General features: G+C 46.5%; 1 protein-coding gene across 1 annotated transcript in view; it reads left to right on the forward strand.

The window, feature by feature from the left end:
- Positions 1 to 24,862, forward strand: part of Adcy2 (adenylate cyclase 2) — a gene marked incomplete at its 5' end in the record, with an annotated part of 357,231 nt that overhangs the window by 166,766 nt on the left and 165,603 nt on the right. The window contains one exon of the mRNA XM_015490394.2: positions 15,843 to 15,992. Coding sequence (XP_015345880.2) covers positions 15,843 to 15,992 — 150 coding nt within the window. The remainder of the gene's footprint in view (positions 1 to 15,842; positions 15,993 to 24,862) is intronic.

Raw genomic sequence — 24,862 nt, forward strand, 5'->3', positions numbered from 1 at the left:
AAAAACAGCATACTACAGGGACACAGCCACATCAATGTTTATAGCAGCTCAGTTCACAATAGCTAAACTGTGGAACCAACCTAGATGCCCTTCAGTAGACGAATAGATAAAGAAACTGTGGTATATATACACAATGGAATTTTACTCAGCAATAAAAGAGAATAAAACCATGGTGTTTGCACATAAATGGATGGAGTTAGAGAAGATAATGCTAAGTGAAGTAAGTGAATCCCAAAAAACTGAAGACCGAATATTCTGATAAGTGGATGCTGATCCATAATGGAGGAACTGTGATTGGGCAAAGATGAAGGAGGGGATGGGGCCGGGGATGGGGGCAGGAAAGATGGTCTAATTTGATGGGCATCATCACCCTAGGTACACGTATGACTGCACATGTGGTGTGACGCTACGTCGTGTGCAACCAGAGAAATGAAAAGCTGTGCTGCAGTTGTGTACAGTGAATCAAAATGCATCGTCCTGTCATACATACCTAATCAGAATAAGTAAATTAAAAAAAAATTAAAAGTCTGGAGATGTAGCTCAGTGGTTAAGTGCCCATGGGTTCAATCCCCAGGAAAGAAAAAAAGGAAGGAAGAAGAATATATTTCTGTTTAATAAATGAATTCGGGTATCTATAATTCCTTTTTAAATATTTTTGTACTTGAACATGGACGCAGTATCTTTATTTTGTTTATTTACTTTTATGTGGTGCTGAGGATCGACACCCAGTGCCTCCCACGTGGGAGACAAATGCTCCACCGCTGAGCCGCACCCCAGCCGCCAGGTATCTCCGATTCTGACGGAGTTATTTATTTGGGTGTAAGGAATTGTTTTGTTCATCGGGGAGTATTTGCGGTACATATTCTCGTAGGTCCTGTGTGAAGCAGGCAGAATGCGCAGCAGGACCCCTGCCCTCAGAACAGGGAGGCCAGACAGGAAGCAGATGGATGAATGCAAAACTGTTACCCTCCGCAAGCAGCACTGGGCCATGAGAGCAGACGGGGCTGGCAGGAGCAGGAAGACCCGGGAGAGCATGTCAGGAGCACGTGGCAAGGAGCAGGAGAACAAGGAGAACCCACAGAGAGAGGTGCCACGGCCTTAGGCCTGGAGACGGGGCCACATTGGAGGACCCTGGAGGATTTGGTGCCCAGTGTGGAGCTGGGGGGCCAGCATGGGTGGAACTTGAGGATGTAGGTGGAGTGGGACGTGGAGAGAGTTCAGTGTAGGGAATCCCCCTGGGACACCACCCTGGAGAGGACAGCTCTTCTGAGTCCAGTCCTCAGAAGAAAGCTCTGGGCCCAGGCACGCCTTTGGCCTTCAGAGCCATTTAGATGGCGTTAAGGAAACCAGGAATAAGGGTGAGCCTGCAGGGAGAAAGTGGGGGTGCTCCCTAGCAGAACTAGACAGAGCCCTGGGGAACGCCAGCGTTCAAGTCAGAGCAGGTGCCATCAGCAAGATGGGCACCCAAGGGAGCTGGTGCCAAGGGAGCTGAGCACCAGGTCACCAGGGAGAGAAAGGCACCAGCTGTTGCAGAGGTCGGTGCTCATAGCTGTTTCAGGAAAACAGGGAAAGAAGTCCCTTGGCAACTTGAGGCAACTGGTGTCCTTAGCAAGAGTTGTCTTGGGGGTATCTTGGGTGGTTCACTGTTTGTGGGAGTCAGGGCCAAGATCAAAGAGTACAAGTAGGTTTGTGCAATGAGAAACGGGAAGAGGGAAGTGTGTGTGTGTGTGTGTGTGTGTGTGTGAGTGTGTGTGTGTGAGTGTGCACACTGAGGGAGAATATTGCTAGGACAGGAGGAGCCTCATCTTCTCTGGGGAGTGATTCCAGGAGGGAGAGCCAGGTGATGCAGAAGTAGGTGCTCAGGAACCAACGGGCAGGTGGTGCGTGCCTTGGGATCTCCGTGGCCTGGTGACAACTGAGGATCAAGGTGACAGTCCAGGTCTATAGGGTTTTCTTATGCACTGAGAAGGACTTAGAAAGCATTTTTTCTTGCTAGCTGTGGAATTTGGTTGTCAAATTGTTCTAAATAAAAGGATTTTCAAAAGTCTAATTTAAAATCAGACCAGGCCTCTGTTCCTGTTTCTCGCTCCTCTTCTGATTCGGGGCACGGTTGTTTCTCATCAGCACCCTTCACCACAGTGATTGCTACAGAACTCCTTGAAGTGTGAAAACCATTCCTCGTAGCGAGCACAGAATTTCAATTTCCCTGTTAAGGAAACAGCTCTCGGGGCTGCCTGTCCGTGGCAAGCTCTCTGAGTTCTCTCTCTTTTCTGTAAACTCCCAGTAAACTTTTCTTGCTGCTTTTATCCAATTTTGTAATCCAAATAGCCTTGTAAAACCATAAGGAAAATTATTAAAATATTTCTTAAATAGTTAAATTGTGCAAAAGTAAATTATGTCCCTAAATGGTTAATGCCTATTATATATATATATGATCCCAAAATACAAGACACAACATGAATTGTCCACTAGGATTTGGGTCCTTAAAAGTTATTACCCCTGGTCTGGTTCATGGAGTAGTATGGCTCTTGACATTTTAGGGGCCAGGGTCATTATTATGGAATAAGTTCACTGGTAAGTGGAAGTGAGTATTTTTTAAACTTTTATACTCGTTCTTCAAAATTCTAGTATTCTTAGATGGATTTGTTTCATTGGGGGCCTACGGCACCCTCCACACCTCCAGAAAGCATGACTACGCACTGGAAATGCCTTCAGACGTGGAGCACTGGAGAGTTTGTCTGATCATGACAGCCCCACGTGAGGTTGGGGTTGGCCTTATTTTCTTTATGAGCTGAAGAGTTATGGGCAAAGGCCACTCTGCTGCCTCAGAGGAGCATGCCTACTGAGCTGGTCAGTGTTTATAAAGCACCCAGCCCAGGACGGTAAATGACTCAGGGCTCACTTGGGACAACAGTGAGATGGCTCCAGAAGCTGGGTCTTGATCACAAATTAACGTCATAGAAACTTGGTCATGTGCTACGCAGTGGCTGATGGCACCTGGCCACTGTCCAGGGGGCATGTTAGCCACCATCTTCCAGAGAAGTAAATTGAAATGAAGTGTTGGCATAGACAGAGCTCTTAATTGAACCTTTCCTTCTTCTCCAAAACATAGTGCTTCATTTTTTTTTTTTTAAACTTTGGACGTGTTTCTCATTTCTCACAGTTGGAGACCAGCAAGAAAAAGATGAATGTGGATCCCAGACCTGTTTTCCCTTTAAGAGTCACATGACTAGGTATTGGGAACACTTTACAATAAGTGTAGGAAGTCACTTGTTGTCTCCCAGGAAAGATGTGTCTTCCCCCATGTCAGTGAAACGACAGAGGGACAGTCAGATCTGTGTCGTGTTGGTCCTTGGGCAACACAGGCGCATGGGCATCTTTATGGGGTTGTCCAGAGTCAGCCCCTCTGATGCAGGGAATTAGGGAGTGCTCTGGGGGGAAGCCCACCTTGGAGCAAAGGGAACAGGGCAGGAGGGGGAAGATGAGGTGCCCAGGTGTGTGGAGGTGCTGGCGAAGCCTCGGCTCAGCCAGACCCTGCAGAAAGCACAGAGTTTGTTCTGCTTCGAGGGAAGGAAGCAGCGTCTGTCCGCCGTGTTTGTGAGTCATGGACTACTTATTGGGGTCTCTGGGATAGATGAAGGAAGAGGGGGTAGGACGTGGGGAGGAGAGAGGTAAAAGCTAGGAGGGGCACCAGTCCCCCTGGGCAGGCCCTGGAGAAGGTGGCACAGCGCATTCCTGAGCTTATAAGTGGAGCTGTGAGATGGGTGCACTGCAGAAGCCATAGGGGTCCAGAGAGCAGGGGCGGTGGACGCACAGACAGCTCAGCTGTGGACGCGCTGGCTCCTCTGGTGGCATCCTACCATCAGAGTGCTAATCTAGAGTGTTTCTCCCCTCACGGTGACATACCTCCCTGAGAGGAGAGGGCGCTCTCCCCATGCCAGGGGGCACGTTGCGGCCCCATCCTGGCACCTACCGCCCAGCCCAGGGCAGGCCCCGAGACCCACGGGCTCAGACTGCCCCACTTTGCCTCTTTCTTCGGATGCCAGCCGTGTTTGGGCAACTCCTAGCTGCTGTCCTTGCGACCAGCTGATTACAAATTTCAAGTACACAAAGTTCCTCCAAGCCCATCAGCCCGTTCATCATGCAGGAAGCTCTGCTGGACTTTGGTGTCCAGACAGTTTTTTCTGGGGCAGCAGGTCTCCAACAGGCGTGGTGGCTGAACTCAGTCTCTGGCTCTCCTCCCTAAGGTGGCTCAAAGCCTCAACCCTGGACTCAGAAGGCTGCTCCTTCAGGTAACCAGCGCCCATCCTGAGCATTTCCACCTCTTAGCCAGCACTCAGGGATAACCCAAGGGCTCATGGACAGCAAGGACCTTCCATTATTAAGGCAATCCAAGGACGTCAAGTCTCCCTGGAGAAGCCAGGGACAGAGGCTGCCATGCTCCTGGTTGCATAGCCGAAGGCACCTCTGCAGGAAGTAGAGTTTTCATGAAAGTAACATCGAGAAAGAAGAGACTCCGGGAGCTGAACCAGAAAGCACTGAGACAACCAGCTGGGGAATTCTGTGGAATTCCAAACTAGAGCATTTGAGTATTAAACACATCTTGGATTTTAATTAGCATTTCCCACTGTCTTCAAAGCTAATTCCCAAATGAAGTAAGAAGAGCTTCATGAGTCTACTGAGTGTCAACAGAGAGTGTGGATCACAAAGAACAGAAAACAAAATGACTCAAGTAAATGTGGAGAAGGTCACATAGAAGTATCTCAAACCCTGTTCTCTTTAGAGTTTGGCCCCAACCTCCTGGACCAAGAAGCTCTCCTACTTTCTCTGTGTCCCTCAGAGTAGCCATCCCTGACTCTACAAATCTGTGCTGCTCTTCCCTTTGTGAAGTCCAGCTTTTGTGGGTCTACCAGATCCCATCACCGGCACCCAGGATGGTAATCCCAACACCCCTCTGCCTCCTGGCTCAGGCTCTGAAATGCAAGCCCACGTTCCTGGAGAGAGAATCTGATGAGCTCAGGGCCTGTCTGTGGTTTTGCACAAGGTTTAGGGTGGTGAGCTTGGGCTGTGCTGTCCTGTGTGCTGCTCCAGACATGCTGTCTGTCACTCCTCTGCCCTGCGCCGAGGGAGGCTGACATAAAGCACTGTGTCACCGCTCCTTGGCCCTCTGGCTGTGAAGTAGGTTCAGCACAGGGTAGGCTGGGCAGGGTCCCCAGTCACCTCTCTGCCAGAACCCAGGATGGCAGTGACATTGTTCCCCCCAGCTCCTGCTGGGCTCTGACTCTCCTACAGCCAAACTTCTGCAGAGTCTAGCTCCTTCCTCCCTTTGCCTACTCTGGGTCTTTGTGTGGTAGCAATAGCTCTGCTATGAGGTGCTTCTGAGCACCCTGCCCTATTTGTAAATCGTTACTTCATGAGGCTTTCTGGGTTTTGTCTGTGCCATCTTTTGGGGCTGAGACCTTGACCTAAACTGGAGTCACAGGGTCCATTATTAGATTGTTCCTTGTTATCTCATAGGAAGACAAGTCAGCACAGAGAGGATGTCCTTTCTTCTAGCTAAGCACTCCATTTCAAGTTGACCAAGGAAAATGTAGATAGCCAGTCCACCATGACCTTAATAACACATTTTCAAATTTTATTAATTAATATATTCAGTTTGTTGAAAGTATTTCTTTAGTGACATGGTTTCCAAACAGTGTGCCAGGGAACCCTAGGGCACCCCAGGAAGTTTTAGGTATTCAAGGGAAATATACTCAGTGTCTGTCAGATGCTGTGCAAGCCAGGAACTTGGAGAGGTCCTGCCTGGTTCCAGCATTCAATCACACTGCACTCCTTTGTTGATGTTGTGTCTTTGCAAAGCTGGGTTTTTGCTTGTTGCTGTAAGTAAAAGTCAGGAAAGGCAGAGATTGGGTGGAACAGGAAGCGTGGGTGGGGGTCTTCAATCAGAATCCAAGCTTTGTGAGGTCATGAAAGCGCAACAGCACACTGGCTACTGGCAGACCACTAGTGGGTCACTACCGTTGTGTAAGAATGAAATAAAATAAAATTTATTTTACGTTGATGTTGGTAGTTGTTGTTTCTTACGACAACTATGGCCCTAGGAAACTCGGAGCCTCTGCCACAGTGATTTTATATTTTCAGGTAAAATTTAAAACTCATGTTGGAGAAAATAGGCTCAGTTCATCAGGAGTCTTCCTTCAACTACGTGGTCCACGTGTTCTCCTACCACAAACAGCTAACGAGGCCCCCAGTGGTGGAGACTCTCCAGGCCGTCATCCTGAGGACCTCGTGGCTGTGATTAAAATCTCAGTTCTCAGCTCACACGAAGGTGATTAGGCCGTGAGTCTGCCACGCGACCAGCGCTGGCTTCAAGAAAGAAGGTTCGGTTCATAAGTAATGGCTAGGGAGTTTTAAATTAAAGAGACAAGACTCTCATTACCTTTAATACCGGCTCTGAGACGGCTTCTCCTAGCTCCTGCCTCCAGCCACCTAATGCAGTGGCGAGGTTTACAGAAGAGACTAGCGAGAGAGAGAGAGAGAGAGAGAGAGAGAGAGAGAGAGAGAGAGAACACGCCAGGGAGTGGACTTTTATTGGGGAACAAAAAAAAATTCAAGGGAAAATCCCATCCAATGAAAATTAAGAGAGCAGCATCCCAAGGTCAGGGGCGACGATTGGGTCTTCAGGGCAGTGGCCAGACACGCCTCTGCACGGACAAGCCCTCGGACCTGAAGTTGTGGGGACAGCTCTGACACAGCTGTGCCTAAGCGCCTCTCACCCAGCCAGGGAGGGAACTCACATCACGTGCAGGATGGCCTCCCACGTGTGAGGGCTGATCAGTTGGAATCTTTTGTATTTTTTTGGGCTTGTTTTATCACTTTTATTCCAGTGATGTTGCTTTCTTGGGTGGAAGATTTAAATTTAATTGACTGTAAATCAAAGCTCAGCAAATGCTTGTTGGATGGATGAAGTAATTTAATCAAGGTCTGGGCTTCTGCCATATAAAATCATTTTCAGTGGTAGGTGACATTTCTTCAAGAGGTACCAGCACCACATTTCTAAGACATCTCGGCTTTAATCTTTAAATGGAGTCTCTGGTGATATGTAAACAAATTGTCTTTGAAACTCGTTATCATTGTTGGTATGGACTGAATTGATCCCCACACAATTTACATGTTGAAACCTAACCACCTTAGAATGTGACCGTATTCAGGAATAATGCCTTTTGGAGAGGCCATTAAGATAAAATGAGAAATTAAATAGGCTCTAATCTCACTGATGCCCAGTAAGAAGAAGACTCATAGCCACCAGGGAGATTCATCCACAAGAAAAACCCATGTGAGGTGCTTCGGCCTGAATGTCTCCACCAGGATCCGCACTGAGGTGTACTGACCATTGTGGAAGTGTTAGGCCATGAGGCCTGCTCAGTGCTGTTACAAAAGGGCACGTTCAGCTCCCTTTCGCCCCTTGCCCTTGGGCCTATCACCACATGGACACAGTGTGCCTCTCTCCTCTGGAGGATGCGGCCTGCAGGGCGCCATCTTGGAATCATTCTCACCAAACTTGTCAGCCTGGGTGATGGATCCCAGCCTCCAGAGCTGTCCTCACTGTTAGTTACCCAGGCACAGCAGTCCACTTTATCAGGCAGGATGGACAAAGACACGAAGGTGGAACAAGAAGATGGCCGTCCATAAGCCAAAGAGAAGCCTCAGCTCCAAATGCCTCCATCTGGATCTCAGACTTGTAGCCTCCAGAACTGTGAGAAAATGAATTTCTGTTGTTTAAACCACTCAGTCTGTGATGTTTCCTCATGGCAGCTCTAGCAAACCAAAACATGTGGTAAGCAAAGTCTGCTCCTTTGGACTGTGGTCACTGAGTATTGCTGACTGGGAAGAGCCCGGCTGCAGTCACGTCCCTGTGGGATGATAGGAGATGTCACTTGGTCTTTTAGGAAATCTAATACATATTCTGTGGTAGAAAATGACCAGTAGACAGAGTGGTACCATGGGCTTACAACCTTCCTGTGTGTTTTTATAGAACATGGTCTACAGAGAAGCATAGAGCAGGAGGGGAAGGCAGGGCAGAGGTGACCCCAGAATACCCTCCAGGGAGATACTACTTCTAAGTTCAATTGAGCCTTTTATTTTATCAAGGGAAGCTGTTATTGGGCATCCTTTTCATGATTAGTATAATTAATGAAACAACTAAGCTTAGTTTGTAATAGGAAATGTTTTGTTTTCCAATTTGCAAAGAGATTCAGTTTTGCATCCTTTGCACTTATCTTTTTCATCACAGTGCAATTCCATGCAGTGTATTTTGGTCCATCTGGAAAGGACATTCCAATTCAAAGTATACTTTGTGAATCGCAGCATCTGCCCTTCTCCTCTGTGAGGAGTCCACAACTGTTTGACAGAACTTGTAATCGTCACTTCCCCACAGATGCTGCAGTTTAAGTTCACACCTGGGACTGACCAGGCGACCCTGTGCTGCTATCCCTCCACTGCCCTCTTGCAGTCGAGGTCCTCTTGTCCCGTTTCAGTCCTGGTCTATTCAGTTTCCACATTTAGGTCCATTAAGCTTCATAGGTGTTTTATTATTGAGTCACAATTAGCAGGGCACATTGTACCTTGTTTTAATTCTGAACTTATCTTATGTGGATTATAGATGGGGTTGTGATTAGATCTCCATTCAGTCTGTGGATGGAGCAGCACCCAGAGGTGCCCGTGCACCCACAGAAGGCTTGGTGATGTGATCAGGGGGAAAGTGCTCGCTGTAGAGTAGGGCATCAATTCCTACTAAGCCCAAGTTGGAGGATCCCATAGCCTTGGTCCCTTTAAAATGATTCTGCACACCTATTGGCTTTAAATGGCTGTGGATCAAATGTGGTGGGTGGTGAATAAGAAGGATTATGGATAGTGTTTAAATGGTTCAGGTTAATTAGAGAAATGATATGTCTAGACTAGTGAAAAGTCTGAACTAAAATATGTCAAAATTTCTTTTTCCTTTTTATAAATGTGCAAGTACCCAGAAATCAAATCAGGCAAGTTTTATATTGGTTAGTGTAGATCCTCAGGAGAGTTGATCTAAGGCTAGCAAACTTGGGGGTGTACTTAGCATGTAGTCACAGGCTCATACATTTTTGGAAAGCATTGAGACACCACATTTTAAATGTGTCCTCCTGTTGTATATATGTGACTACTAAGAGGGAGAGGGTCTGGGAAGACCCAGAGACCAGAGTTGAATAACTCCTAGTGGGGAAGTGAAGTCTGGATAATCCATTGGCTGGCAAAGAACCTGGTGCAATCATCCCAAGATTATGGGGCCAGCAGGCACCATCAGAAACCCTGTCTCATCTGGGTGGACACTGACTTTAACTGAAGGGCTGTGCAATCACGGGTGCTCTCAGAATTGAACCTAGAGCTGTGCTGAAACAGAAAGACATTGGGAGAAAACTGTCTGATAGCCTCGCCTGGCAGAAATGACCTGCGGAATAGATGAACCTTGAGGAAGAATTGACTGACCAATTTTGGTTGCAGAAGCTTTGGAATATCAGTTAGGATGCTAGTGATCCTTGCATTTTAACTCATCATAAAGGCCTAAGATTTCTCTCATGCAGGGTTATAAAGTTCCATATGGCTCTTTAAAGATACTTTATTGTAGAACTTGATCATGTGCTCCTTCTTCATCTCTATCTTTGTAACTACTCCAGACTGCTTCTTTGCTTATGTGTATAGTAAAGAGGGGCTAAACTTTGTAGGTAAAATTGTTCTGTGTGCTAAACTGGAATAGACGGGGCATAAACAGGGTGAGGCGGCCTCCTCGCACGCACGAAGTAGAAGGGGCTGAATTGTGAATGGGGTTTGTGTGGTGTTCTTCCACCAGTTGCTGAGTATTGGGAACTCTGTTTTTTCTCGTCTCATGTTTTAATCAAGATAACCAGCACCCTGGCAACTTCAAGTCTGCAGTCACTGAGCTGAGAAGTACAAGCTTGGGTTTCTGCATGGCTAATTCAGTGTTCTTAGAGGGAAGCTGTGCTCTCAGGGACTTACTTTGAGAGAAGAACTTTCTCTCAAGATGTTGGGGATCTTCTAAGCTCTGTACTTCCAGTCAGCTTTGGATGGCCTGTGGGTGCCCTTCTGAAGGGGGCGAGGCTCTCTCCCAGTTCCCCTCCTTTGTTTTCATCTTGCTCTTCTGCTGGGCTGGACCTCTAGCACAGAGGGGTCTGACTCTTCAGTCCACATACAGCTGGAATGATAGCGTGATGGATACTATTGAAAAAGACGTACCAACAGACGTGGTGTAAAAGAGTGTGATGAAAACAGTCCTGACCAGCAGACCATCTATTTTGTGATGGCAGTTTCCTGAAGAAATCAAATTGCATTTGACTCCTCGTGTTCAATGCCAATCTTTTAACCCAAAGCCCTAATACCATCCATCGTTGAGGTTGTCGGTCTTTCAATTTACCTTATACCTTTCTTCCTGTCACCACTCTTCACAGAGACAGATCCTGAATTAGAGGAAGTTTCTAGGACACATGCCAAGGATCAATGGATGTTATTAGCCAAAGCACAGTGTTTTTAATATTCACTAAAGGTCCTGAAACCATGGCCTAGAGCTAGCTGAATTCTTAGGGAGTCACAAGAAGACCTGAAGGGACAGGATTGGGATTTCCTGCACCCGGGTTTGAGACCTGCATTAAGGAGAAAGAGTTCCACCTGATCACCTTCTCCCCCAGCAAGAGCATTGTTTTATATAAGCCAAATTCCAGGCTCCTGAGATACCCCGGCTTCTGAGTATTCATCAGGTTCTCATCTTCTCTCTTCGTTTCTTTTGACTTCTAATTGACGTCTTGGCATATTTGGGCTCTGCTTTGTTTTAAGGTGATGACCTGTTTGAATGTGGTGACATTCTTTCTTCTCTGATATCGGGCCATTGGTTCATGGAGGAACAAACTCATGGAGTGATGACATTGGCTCCAAGAAGCCCCGCCTCCCCCTCAGTGTGCATGGGCCTCCTTCTGTCCCCTGTGGCCGCCCCATCACAAGATGAAGAACTGGAATAGTAGCCTCTTTAAAATGCACATCGGTCAGAGTCACAAGGGATCTGAGTAGTCACCTAAGCACTGTGGTGAATTTCTCAGATGTTTGAAGACAGAACTGTCCCCTTCCCAGGTAAAATAGTCTCAGATGGGCCACCCTGTGGGTCACATCACGTGGTTGGGAGCATTTGACATTCTTCTTACTTTCCTGGGAACGTGCACAGACACGTGGGCCGAACCAGTGAAGGCCTCCGTGGCATGTGGTCTCCAAAACGCAGCCTCTTAAAATAACTTTAAATGGTGGCAGCCCTTTATAGCACAAGATACAAATGCTTTATGAAGAGAAAAATGTTCACTTGTTACAAAGAAATAGGTATCTCTTGAGAAATTCCTCAGCAATACCTTCCCCCCACACTAGCAGAGGGTTGGATTGCTGTCGACGTACCTGACCTGAGGCCTGGGGCTGGTGATGTGGGCCAGCACAGGGAACTCTCAGAGCCAGTTTGCCCAGACCCTACCCCCTATTGCTTAATTTTTTCCTTTGTTCCCATGGCTGTAAAATGGAATGCTGTCCTCCTGGTGTGCTACTGCTCAGTGCTTCTAAGGATGGAAAGATAGAAGGTGTGTGGGGAAGAGCAATGGTGACAGTAGGAAAGAGACAGAATTGCAGCTTACTGGTGGACAGTGATTTCCCCACCAGCTCAGGGGGTGTTAACAGGCATCTCCTGAGAATGGCTGAGAAGTGTTGACAAACCTCCCCACATTTACGCCAGGCAAAGACAGGGAACCAGGGAGCAGAGAGACAGCAGGCTTCCTTGTGACATCCTGGCAGTGTTCCATATGCACAGATTCCTGATTATGTCCCGTGCACACCTTTAAGGCCTGGGCTCCCCTGGGGGTAACCCGACTGAGGTTATCACCTTAAGCCCTTTGACACACACCCGGCGGGAGGCCAAGTTCCCACTCCTGTTTCCTGGCAGATGTGAGGATAGGTAAATGGAGCAATGAGATAAAAGAAGATATCAAGGCAGTATGATGTTATCAAATAAATCCAACATTTTGAAAATAAGGTTTTGTTTTTTGTCATAGGGTCTCCTTAAGCCTTCTAGAAAACAAAATGCTTTGATACTATTGTTGAAAAGAAAATCTTAATCTAATATCACTTCCTCTGTGCCCCAGGTTTCACATAAAATCATATGAATGCACCATTTTGAAAGAAAAATACTTTAGGACATCATTATATTTTTAAGTATATGTCATTATTAAAATACCAGGGTCGATTCTGTTAACCTCAGAGTACAGTAATGTAGAATAAGACTAGGAATCAGATTAATGTTAATAATTTTGTTTTCCATCAGAAAAGAAATCCCATATTTTATTGGGAATTAAAGCTCTTATTTGTTTCTTAAACATTTTTCTTTGAAAACAACAATAAATCAGCGAATATATTCTATCCAATTATCTATCGCCAGAAAGGGCTGAAATTCCATGTTGTTGGAAGCTGTGTGGCACTCAGAATGAATGACCCCAAGGTTTTCCCCAAGTTGCATGACAGGGCAAATCTCCAGCTGTAACTGGAGAGAGCACTGGACAAAAGACCGGCAGAGAGGACACACTTCTCTAGACAGCTGTCTCTTGCTTTGCTTTGCACAATTTTTGCTTTTAGAATGTGGAGGAACTTCTTAATAGACAAGCAGCATTTGTCCATTCAGCCACATGGGCTCTGAGCGTGATGACCCTGGCTTCAGTCTGACTAGGGAGCTGGTCATGTGAGATGCAAACCTCTGGGCTCGGGATGGAGCCCAGAGCTTGAGGCTGATGCTCACGCAGAGTGGCCATATCCCTCCTAATGCCCCCGCAGCAGGACTGCAGCAGGGCATCCCATCAGCTTGACAGGTGCACATTCTTCCCAGTCCAGCCAAGAGAGCGGAGAGGAAATAGGTAATCGGAGGGCTTCCAGGGGGAACAGGGACAGGCAGTTCTTCCATCCCAGCACCGGGCTCTACACTGAGGATAGTTATGAATGCTCCATTCATACTCCATGCTGGCAGCCAGGGGACAGGTGACAGCTTCATTCAGCTCCTGTGCTTATACCTAGTTCTTATTTTGGAGTTATTTTTATTTTTTTGAGAAAGAAAAATGGAACCCTGATGGATAACCAGTAAGCCGTTTTACTACTTCGGCTGCACCTAGTAAGGAAGGAGCTGGTGTCTTCTAGGTCTGAGCACTGCAGTCTTGGGTGTACCATTCTTCAAGCAAGTCCAGCAATGACAAGGTCAGAAGAATCTCCAGCAAGCCAGATAGTCATTTTGCAGAAACTGTATCCAGCACTCAATGGTGTGCCATGGACACGGTACCACAGTGAATCTCTGTTCAACTGGCAGAGGACTTCTGGAATAGGAAGCCAGGACTTCTCACCTGCTCTAGGAGTGGCATTCACTGAAGCAGCGTATCAGTGCATGGCAGTGAGGAGAGAGCCCCTGTGGTTTGGAAACGTGTGGAAGACACACCAAAGGCTGTTGCATTGCTTCAAAGCCCTGAGCTGCTGCACACATGCCTCCCACAAAGAGCACATGTGTCACATGCTCATCACATGACAAGCCACAGGTGGCACTCAGGCACACAGATCATACATGTGATCCCACACAAACCTCACAGAGATGGTTACATATATACCACGTGTGTGCATGCACCACACACAGCACCAGGGCCAGGCCCAAAGGTACTATTTCATCATCCATACTAAGGGAGGGGAGGTCCATGGGGGACGCATAAAAGGACGTTTGGGGGTGAGGTGTGAGGACATGAGTTGTAGGAGCTCCTCAATCCCAAGTATCTGTGAGATGCAGGAGTTACCTAGGACAGCACCCAGGGGCCCTTCTAGTCTGCATGGTTCTTGGCCCACCTGTCTAGGGTGTCTGCATTTCATAAGAGAGGCTCATCTTATCTGCCTTTCCATTTATAGCTCTGTCCAGCTTTGTCTCCTCCACCCTCAAAATGCGTTCCCCAGGGATTCAGGAGCTCATAATCAATATCCCCCTTCTGCTGTCCAGAACCTAGGATGAGGTAGGTGAAGGCACCGGGCAGATGGAGAAAACTGTGCCCTCATTACAGTTACAACTGTGCAGAGGACGAGGTCTTGCTAACATGCCCCTGAGTTAGCCCATCCCCCACTTTCCTGCCCCCAAATGAAGGCCTTCCCCAGCACAGGGTGAGGGGCCCTCGGCTGAGGACCTAGCTCCTGAAGCTGACCACCCTCTTCAGGGAGGAGGACCCTGAGAGGGGCAAGAAGGACTGCATCCTGCTTCCTGGTCACCCAATCAGATGGCCTCCTCGTGCTCCCGCTGGGAAGGAGAGCCCACTCTACAGAGCCAGGACAGCCAAGCTCTCAGGAAGTCCCTGCATGGGGAACCCGGAAGGCTTAGGTGAAGGGCTGCCCCACCTGCCCCTGTGCACTGTGTCGGGTGACCAAGGTGGGACTTCATCTGTGCTGGGGAAACTCTCGCGAGTAGAGGACCGTTGGAAGCAGAGCTCCTGCCTTGTTATTCTAGCCAGGAGCCCCTGTCTTGGGTCAGAATCATGACTGTGTAGACGTGGGGCAGTTTTGTCCAGGTTGTTTGACTATCCCACAGAAAACCTGTAAGCCAGCCCTGACACGGGAGGGCTTGATCTGTGCGACCATGTGCGACACGAGACGAGCACACACTGAAAATCCCACTGTCACCCCCTGCCGTGGTGACATGAGGAATATTTCCTGAGAGTGATTGATACTTAGAATACACGTGACTTTGACTCAGTGTATGCTAAGGAATTGGGTCTACAGAAAGATGGAAGAGGAAGCCAGAGCTGTGTGCATTTGAGGGATACCTGAGGCAGATCTGTGCTGACCCACCGGCCTCTGTCACTGTGTGCTGGTGAGGTCACGGCTGTCCCTCAGCGTTGTTGGGCATGAGTTTGACATCTACAGCATGATGCACCGAATGTCAACTGAACCACAGGAACTTAGCTAAAAGATGCTGGAGTCGTAAAGCTGAACGTTATCTAAGCACTCTCAGAAAAATTGTGATTAAATTATTAAACTAGGAAAGCAAAACACCAAACCATATTTGGCACAAAATCTGGCCTTTTGAAACAGGATAGAGTCCTTGACCAAACCAAGCACAGCATTAATTTTGAGAATCCTGAGGGACATGAGGTAGATGGACACGGCTACACAGACAGCAGAGTGTTTTTCCTCGATAGGACAACTAAGGTTCTTTTCACATTTGCTTTATGTTTTTCTGTTTTCCTCCCAAATTGTTGTGAACCCAAATTGTTTTGTCATCAAAAGAGTAACAGGTTATATGTGTTGAGAGTCTCCCTTGTTCCTCCGCAAACAAAAGAGTGAGTATCAGTCCCCGCAGGCCTGTACGTGTCACCACGATGCCATGTGACAGCCATGAACTCACCAACACTTAGCAACAGGCGCAGGTTGGACAGCACGGCTCTGGGACAGACTGGCATGTCCTTCTCTTGCTGAGGCCCAAGAGGGTGGCCTGCAACACACAGGCCTCCTCCAGGCCTCAGGGCAGGGCCTGCAAGGCTGTCTGCCCGTCAGCGGGCAGGATCCCTGACTGTAATGCAGGAAGGGACAGAGTCCCCAGTGGGACTGGTGCTGTCTGTTGAGCCAGTAAGAATGTCAGCTTGGAAACTGGCCAGATGAACCCCATTAGTTGTTTGCTGAAGACCACAGTCAGCTGCATTTTGCTTTCTTTCTGTCAGGAGTTAGGGGCCTCGCCTATTGAGTGACTCTTTCCATCCCTGCAGATCCTGGCCAACGTGATCATCTTCATCTGTGGGAACCTGGCAGGTGCCTACCACAAGCACCTCATGGAACTAGCTCTGCAGCAGACGTACCAGGACACGTGTAACTGCATCAAGTCCCGCATCAAGCTGGAATTCGAGAAGCGCCAACAGGTGAGATGGCTTTTCATTCTCTGTCCACATTATTTTGGCATTATTGTAATGATGCTGTCACCGCCAATTCTGAGTATGAACCACACTCGTTCACAAGTATCACAAAGGGACCAGAGTAGCTGATTGCCCAGGCACAGCCCTGGGCTTAGGGCCTGGGGAGTCATAACAAATGAGCAGCCACAGACCCAGCCTCACCCACATGCACACACCTGTCAACTGCTGTCACCCACAGGTGCCTGGGGACATTCAAATAGTAATAATCTTGTTAAGACCTCACTGCTGCTTCGAGTTTGCTGCAAGACCTGCCCCAACAGAAATAGGGGCCTCCTGGCTTCCACTGCACCCACACAGCAGGTGTCTGGCACCTGCTGCTCACACTGGATGGTGGACATCCTGAGAGAGGAGACTGCCATTGGGAGGAGGCCTTGGTGAGGAGCTGGGGGCTGCAGCTTGGCAGCAGGACCAAGGCAATAGTCGGAGGAGATGTATAGAAATGTACGTCAGGGGATGTATTGACCATGATGAGACATTACAAAAGTGACCTCTGAAGACCACTGGGAGATGAGGGGGGTGAGGGGTGGTGCAGCCAGGAATGGTGGGAATGGGAAGGACAGGTCTGCATTGGGACAATCGTGATGAGGATCTGTCACTGACAGCCCTGTGGACAGTTCTGGGTTTGGGGGGTTTGTGTATCACAGAAACCCACTCAGTAGAGGTGACAATCACAATGACTATGACCTATGTTCCTTTCCTCTGTGAACACCCATCACCTTACCTCTGCTGTTAGCAGTGTTTTGCATGTAGCAGGTGCTTAATGACTGTGTTGAATTATGTCAAATGAATCCATTCGTACAACTTCATCAGAATGTATCAAGGTGGGAAGAACCAAAACCAAGTCCCTCTAACGTTGGTACTGGACTTTTGTTTGTGCGTGGACTGATGGATAGTAGGTAGACTCCTTTTCTGAAACAGGGATATTGATTCATTTGTTTAGCGAACATTTATTGAGCACAGAGTTGTGTCAGGTATGGGTCTAGGCACTGGGTCTGACTGGGAACATGCTTTCTCACTGGTATTATTGGCAAATACCATGCCTCAGTTTGATTACACTGTGTTTTGTCTTAAGACCCTCCTGCACAAGAAGAGCATTCAGTACCTGAAGTTTAATTCTTTGTTCTTAATGCATGTTAAATTGTGGCTGCAACATTAAGAGCTATAGACAGTTGTTAACTTGGAACTGTTGTCAGATTTTTCTTTAGACATTTACATTCAGTGAATGTTTTACTTTTGGGTTCTAGAAAATTCCGCAGTGTCAACAAGCAGCACCTGGTGTTTATATAGTTGGTGCCCCTGTACCACATGCCCTAAAGTTCAAGTGCTGTAGAAGAGATGGTTGTCATGTCCAAACAATAGAGAGGCATCGGCTTTCTCCTGAAAGGTGTATTTAACTTTCATTTCCATCACCTCCAGAATCTGCTTCAAAATACGATCAAGGCTACAGAGAACTGAAATTCCACATAGACAGATTATATAACATAATGGTATCAGCAGTTTTGACAAAAGCAATAACTCAGGCAACTGACCTCACTAACTCATTTTATTTCTCTGAAGACATTTGGAGCAGCCAAAGCATGTGGCATCCTTCTCCTAGCGAGCAGAGGAGCCCAAGGGGTCAGACAGGCCACACTTTGACTTCAGTAGTTTCAGGACTGTGGTGTCTGAGGAGCATGGGACTTTAGAGGATGGTCATGAGATACTAGAAGGGTGTACATTCACAAGTTTTAAAAAGAAGCCGATTCTTTTTAAATAAGGAAGAGAAGCCCTTCAATAAAATTAGAATCTATGTGAAATATGTTTAAGAAAATAATTGACCAATAAAGCATGCTTGGTCTCAAAAGTTGGGAGTTTGCTTCCAGTGATTAATGCCTAGAATGGAGTCCTAGTAAGGTCAGTAGCCTGAAGTCAAGTCCTTTTCTTGCTAAGAGTTCATAAAATATGTTCCTAGAATGAGAATAAATATGTGTGCTTTTTTTCAGAACAACATGAAAACTAAATAGGAATAAGATTGGTTGAAAAAAATATCAATAAGATAAAATTTTATAGATTTAAGGAAACAAGAACTGACCATTGGCAAGCTATGTGGCCTTCAGAGAGGGGAATAGTCCCTGAGGTCTTGGGTTCCATGAGATGTTTCCCTGGGATCCCACAAGCCACTCCCTGCCCATCTCCCTTGCTGCATCCATAGTATGGCAGACAGTAACATCCTTTTAGGTCCTTCATCCAGGAGGGCACATGCTGCGCAGCCAGAAAATGATGTGTTTCAGTCATTGGATAAATCAATACCACCCAATTTAGTGTTCTGTACGGCAGCTTCTCAGCATGGAGTTCAACTCAGAATGAGTTGACGCTCCCAAGAGGTTGAGAGGCTGTCATCTTGAATAGCTCCCTGCCTTCTTCCAAAGCTCCACTTTCTGTTACCCTTAGAGAGAAATGTAAAGGGGAGGTGAGCTGGCAATCCACTCCTCTTCCACCCTAGAGGAGACTACGAACAGTTAATACTCTTGGAAATTGTCTAGGGATTTTGAACACTTTCCAAAGTTTATACTGTCTTTTCTTCAAATTTCATCTTTTTCCTGGAAAATAATTTCTAAACATTACCATCATTCTAAACATTGAATAAAGTGGCTATCTATTTGTTCTATAAGATTTGCGGGGAGAAGATGAAGAATGTCAGTCGAGGGTTCCTCAGAGTTGCACTCCTGCCCTAAACAGTATCATGACTTTGACTACGTAGGAAAATCCCGGCGTTGCAGAAGAATTGAAACCACCCGTGGGGCTGAAGGTGCTCACCTCTGCGAGTTGTGATGTTTATCTGGCGTTTCTCGTTCTGCGGGCAAAGCGAGAGCCCCTTCCTGAGTGCTGTGTGTGACAGATGGCTCTGTCAGGCCTGGGACAGCAGTGAGCATCTCTCTCTGGAGTGTGTAGTAGACTCTGAGGAATTGATAAGAGCTGGATTCAGAGCAAAATGAGAACCTTGTTTCTTAACCATCCAGATAGTCAAAATTGATATTGCCTGTGTAGAAGTAACTGGTTTGCTTTTTTAATAGAGAGAGAATAAAACACCTTCAATTTGTATGTCATCTTTTAAAGAAATTAGAAGAATGTTCTACATGGTATCCCGTAGCATGGACCCATCCTGTGGATTGAATAGGAGAGCATGGACATTCCAGTGAAAGCCCCAGGCAGTGAGGCACAGAGGCTTTGTGAACACCTGGGTCCTGCACCCAGCATGGAGTTCAGTGAGCGCGTCGCTTCCTTTCCACTCTCGGATGCAAAATTGTTTTCCTCTCTGCAAACTTACTTCAAAACAAGCAGGTGGTCCTGGTGTGACCATGGTTGGGCATGATGAATGCATCGTCTTTATCCTAATGTGAGAGCAGGTGATATTATAAATGCGTTACACAACTCATTTGCGTGGTAGGTATTTTTCCAGTTGCCTTAGAGTTTATTTAAACTAAGAGGAAAAGGTCATAATGTTTTTATGCAATACATATTTGGTTCTTTAAATAACAATTGCAACAAAAAGCAAAAAGACTTCAGGAAAGCTGAGCTAGTGATCCATACAAAACACGAACATTTTGAATTGAACATAATTAAATATCTTACTTTTTGAAATACTGTGATAGCCAATACATAGAGGAATGCCTTAAGTGGTCTTAGGAATGCAGATTAAAAAGGAAAACAAATCATACTGGAACTATTCAATTTCTTTAAAATTACTAAGCAAGAAAAGCAGCACTGAATTTCCTCACTGGATATTACACAATTTCTATACAGTACCTTGACTTAAATCCAAGAGCAAAAGGTAAGACTCTCCTCTATTTTTGGTAAACAAGTGCATGATAAACTTAGGGGACTACCCCACACACCCCAGTTTTATCTGGAAGTGGCCTTTGTAATATTCTCTTTAAATAAGGACAGGTTTGGCACTTTAGTACTTGATATCACCTGTGTTAAGATTTCTCCAGTTTATTTTATGCATCAATTTGTGCAACAACCTCATTCATGTTGATCTTCAATATCATCTCCTCATCACCATTTCCACAAGAATATTGTGAACCTTGTCTACAAGGAAAATTAAATCCGGTTCACAGACATTTTCAAGGGTTTGTCTAATGTTTCCACTAATACTTTCATTGGATCTAAAAACCAAGATCACTTTCTGAAGAAGCCACGTGGCATTGCACAATGTCAACAAACCAGTGTGTTGTCAAATCCTCCAGTTAATTGGACTTAACGCCATAGGTCACAGTAAATCTTACAGCTTAAGACTGATTATGAAAATTCTCCTTTTGGAAAATTACATTGTCAACATTTCCATCTCCCTTAGATGCCCCATGGAAAGTCGTCCTCATGGTATTCTGGTTAGATCTTCACTATAGGGCTGGTAGAACTGGGAGAACACAGGATCACCTGGATGGGTGGGTTCTGGGGGCCAGGGCTGGGCAGGCACGATAGCCTGGCACTCAAGATCACCCCCTTCCAGTTCTGCACTGGTCAAGCTCTGTACCAGGGAGCTACATACCAGCTCCTTGTTTTCTAGCTTCAGAGGTCTTAGTGCATGGGCAGCTGGCTCCATTCCTCAGGGCTCAAGGTGAGGCTGAACATCATGGCAGAGAGAAGTAGCCCACAGGAAGATCAGGAAGCCCACATAAAACACTCTTGGACTTATTCTAGATTTGTGCTACTAAACTTTGGCCCTTTTGCACAAGGAGAAAAAAAAAAGAGCAGAAGAAACTAATATTTAGCCAGTTCTCAGATTGCCGTTTCAATGCATCAGAAAGAAGTTCAAGAATAGCTTGAAAGTGTGCACCACGTTGCATCACATAGATCCCTTAAATTCTCACAAAGCTCAGATGTTATGCCTCATTGAGAAATCCCAGGACAAAATGTTTCAATATGCTGCAATTTGTGGGTCCTTTTAATTGAGGAATGAAAATCAATTCCAGGAGAAATATGTTAGTAATCCTCGTGTCAAGTCTGCAAACTTTGCTAGTAAGTCCTTAGTAAGTCCTTTAGTTAGAAAGATTACTGCATCTTTTGAAAGACTGCATGCAGGCTCTGTTTGGATCTGGACTCTGCCTCCTTTAAGGAGAAATCAACACTTACAGGTCTAAGACCAAGGGATTGAGGAGGAGGGACTCTGTCTAAAATCACTGCCATGTCTTGATGCCTAGTGAAGAACTTAAGTGTTGGAAATGTTAGGAGTTCACACAAGTGTCAAAAAAAAAAATAGCAACTGTTTATTTTTTGTAGAAAGACATTTTATTCTAAAGGATGAAAATAAAATAGTTACAGCAGTTAATCAAGCATGGATTCTTTTAATGATTAAATGTACACAAAAGACTATTTACACCATCACAGTGGAAAGATCAAATGGTGAAACATACCCTCGAGAAGTTTCCTCTGCATAAGAAAGTTGAGCAACACCCCTGCTAACGGCCCTGCTGAGGAAGCCATCTACCGACCTGCCTGGCTGGAGTCATCTGACATGGCTTCAGATCATAGCAAGCTAATCTATGTCAGTGACCCCAGAGAGATCCAAAAGCCCAGAAGTCACCCCCTAAAAAGGGCACTGGTTTGAATGGTGCTGGGGTCCCTGCCAGTCTCCAGGATGCAATGGAGACTGCATTTCACAATTTGATGAGGCTCGTTGATGTTGCTGTGAATGCAAAGGACAAGCTCATGAAAGGACTCAAAGTTCTGCATCAACTGATGTGAGTCAAGTAAGTCCAGCACAAAAGAATTAGAATACTAGCCGTTCTGGTTTCACTGTCTCTTCTGATAGTCACCATTTTCAGGAGAAAAGTTGTCTCTGCTCCACAATCAAAGTGTCAAGTATTCCATAATTGCCATATTTTTCTCCCTGCAAATGTAAATCACAGATACGCTACTCTATTTTTATATGGGGACAAAAAAGGGCATTTTGGATTTAATATCATGGAGTTGACTTCAAAATATTAAAGTCACGCATCCTCATATTTAATACTATAGTGCACGAGCACAGGTGTCCCCCACTGCCTGTGTCATCAACAGTGCGCTGACAGAATCAAAGCACCCCCCACATCTTCACCAAATTCAAAATTAGGATTCATGACTACAGTTTTGATAACTGTGGATGTGTCTTCAAAAGCTGTTATTCTTAGGGTTTTCCTCTCATAGTTACCTGAATGTTCTTGGGATCTTGGGAAATTTACTCTAGGAGTTTTCTAGATAAGACATTTAGTATATTTACATACCATAGAATATTGAATAAGGGTGTGCTCATGGATATGAAATTCCTTCTAAAGCCTCATGTTTGCATAAACATGAAACTATACAGAACTATATAATATGCTCAGACTGAAATGCAAAGAACACAGGAGAATTCCAAACTCAGTTTTCTTTGACATACGTGGAGGATTGCCCCAGTTGCAGGAAACAGTAGTACCCAAGACTGTAGGTCCCTATCTTCTCTGTACTTAAATTCTAATGGCAAGAGATGGACCGAAGTTGACCAAGCCGACAGTTCCCATGGGAAGACACAGAGGGACGAGGCATGGTGGGGAAGGCTGAGGCTGTGTTGGGAGGCCAGTCACATGCTCTTCCAGATGTGGTATTTGAGTTGAAATGTGTATTGCAGAAGGTCACAGCCCGAAGAGGACCCAAGGTGAAATGCCTGATTAAAGGGAAAACCAACTAGCCCGGTCTTGAGGCAGGAGCCACCCTGGCCAGGGGATCGGTTGATGGGTGAAGCAAGACAGGAGTCAGATAGCCTGCTCCAAGGAACACGGAAGGCTGGGGTCTGCTGGGTGCTGGTGGGAATCCTAAAGGGCTTCAAGAAAGGCAGTGATTTGAACTGATCAACATTCTTGAAGAATCCTCTTGGCTGTCGCTAGAGGTCAGGTTGAGGGAGGAAGAAGTGTTGGTAGGACCCATTGGAAGCCATGTGACCTAGTCCATTTTCTGTGGCTATAACTGAGAGGCACAGCCTGGATAATTTATAATTAGCAGAAGTTCATTTAGCCAAGATTCTGGAGGCTAGGAACACAGTGTGGACATCTGGTGAGGGCCTTCCTGCTGCATCATAACGTGGCAGAGGGTGTCACAAATGAAACGGATCAGGTGCCAGCTCTGGTTTTTTCCCCTTCTTAGGAAGTCACAAGCCCCATCATGGGGTTCCAACCCTCATGACTTCACATAATCATAATTATCCCCTGAAGTTCCTGCCTAAATTCCATTAGCCTATGGACTTAGGGATTTAGTGTCCAACCTATGAACTTGGGGTCACATTCATACCACGGCAGCACAGAGAAAAGAGTGGCATGGGTGGAAACAGGCAAATCCAGGAGGCAGTTGAAATTGAACCCATAGGAGTTGTTTGGGGATTCGATGCTGGTGAGAGAAAAATAACTATCAGGCTTTCCTAGGATTTGAGTTGAACATCTGGATGGCAGCTGATGTGCCACATCTAAGGTTCTAGTCCTTAGTCGTAACACTCGTGGAAGACGGGGAGTGGAGGAGAAACAGGAGCTGCACTTTGAACAGTCCCAGGGGATATGCCAAGCTGGCAGTGGTGAATAAAATCTGGAGCTAGAGATGAAAACTTGGAATTCATCAGCGTCTAGTCGCTGTTTAAAGCCACAGGTTCAAATGAGATCCCCCAGGGAAAGACTATGATTTAAAAAGGATCAGGGGATCCAGGACCAAACCCAAAGCAGATCGGTGTTCAAGCAGCAATACAGGAGGAAGAATGGGCAAGAATCACTAAGAAGGGTCAACTGATCACACAGGAGTTGGGGTTTTGTTGTTTGGTTTTGCTTTTCTCTCATTTGGTCTTGGGATCTGTCTTAGTCAGCTTTTTTGCTGTTGTGACTAAAAGATAAGAACAATTAGAGGAGGGAAAGTGTACTTGGGGGCTCATGGTTTCAGAGAGTTAGTCCATAGACAGCTAGCTCCATTCCTTGGGACTTGAAGTGAGGCAGAACCTCATGTGGAAGGGTATGTTGGAAGAGCAGCTCAGGACATGGTGACCAGAAAGCAAAGACAGAGTTCTGCTTGACAGGACAAAATATATACCCCAACACCCAGCCCGGGGCCACCTCCTCCAGCCACACCCTGCCTGCCCTCAGTGACTGCTCAGCTAATCCCTATCAGGGACTAACTCACGGACTGGGCTGAGGCTCTCACAGCCCAATCATCTCTCCTCTGAAGCTTCTTGCTTCATTCACGTCTGAGCTTCTGGGGGACCCCTAGCTAAACTACAGCAGATCTCTCTTTAGGAGAGGCTGTGACTGTGTCCCTGCCTGGCACAGCTCCTGGGACTTGACTGTGGGGTCCACAATGAGCCTTTCCTGGGACACTTCTGCATCCTGGCAGGGGTCCAGCCTGTGGCCAGGTGTCCTCTCACAGAGAACTTGTTTCTACTGGAAAATGCCCTGTGGCTCTCATCTGTCCTGTGTCCGGCTTACGCCTATGAAAATAGCCACCGTCTAGAAGATCTCTGATGGGAGAGACGATGCAGAGGAGGCAGGTCAGTGGAGCATGTGAAATAACATAAGTGGCTTAATAACGTGCAGAGCCCAGAGAGGAGAGGGCAGCAGGACAGCACGTTTCTCAGGCCAAGAGGAAGTGGTGAGCTATCCAGAACACATGTCCAGACACACACACACACACACACACACACGGTCCTGTGAGAGGAAGCCACTGCTGGGGTCCAGAGCATTATCAGGAAGGTATTCTGAGTGGAGCTATAATCGGTGCCCTTGGAGCAGCAGGCATGAGTTCCATGTGCTCACACTGTGACTCAGGGGGGTCACAGTGACAGGTGT

The sequence above is a fragment of the Marmota marmota genome, unplaced genomic scaffold (genome assembly GCF_001458135.2).
Source record: "Marmota marmota marmota unplaced genomic scaffold, marMar, whole genome shotgun sequence".
In the NCBI taxonomy this organism is placed as follows: Eukaryota; Metazoa; Chordata; class Mammalia; order Rodentia; family Sciuridae; genus Marmota; species Marmota marmota.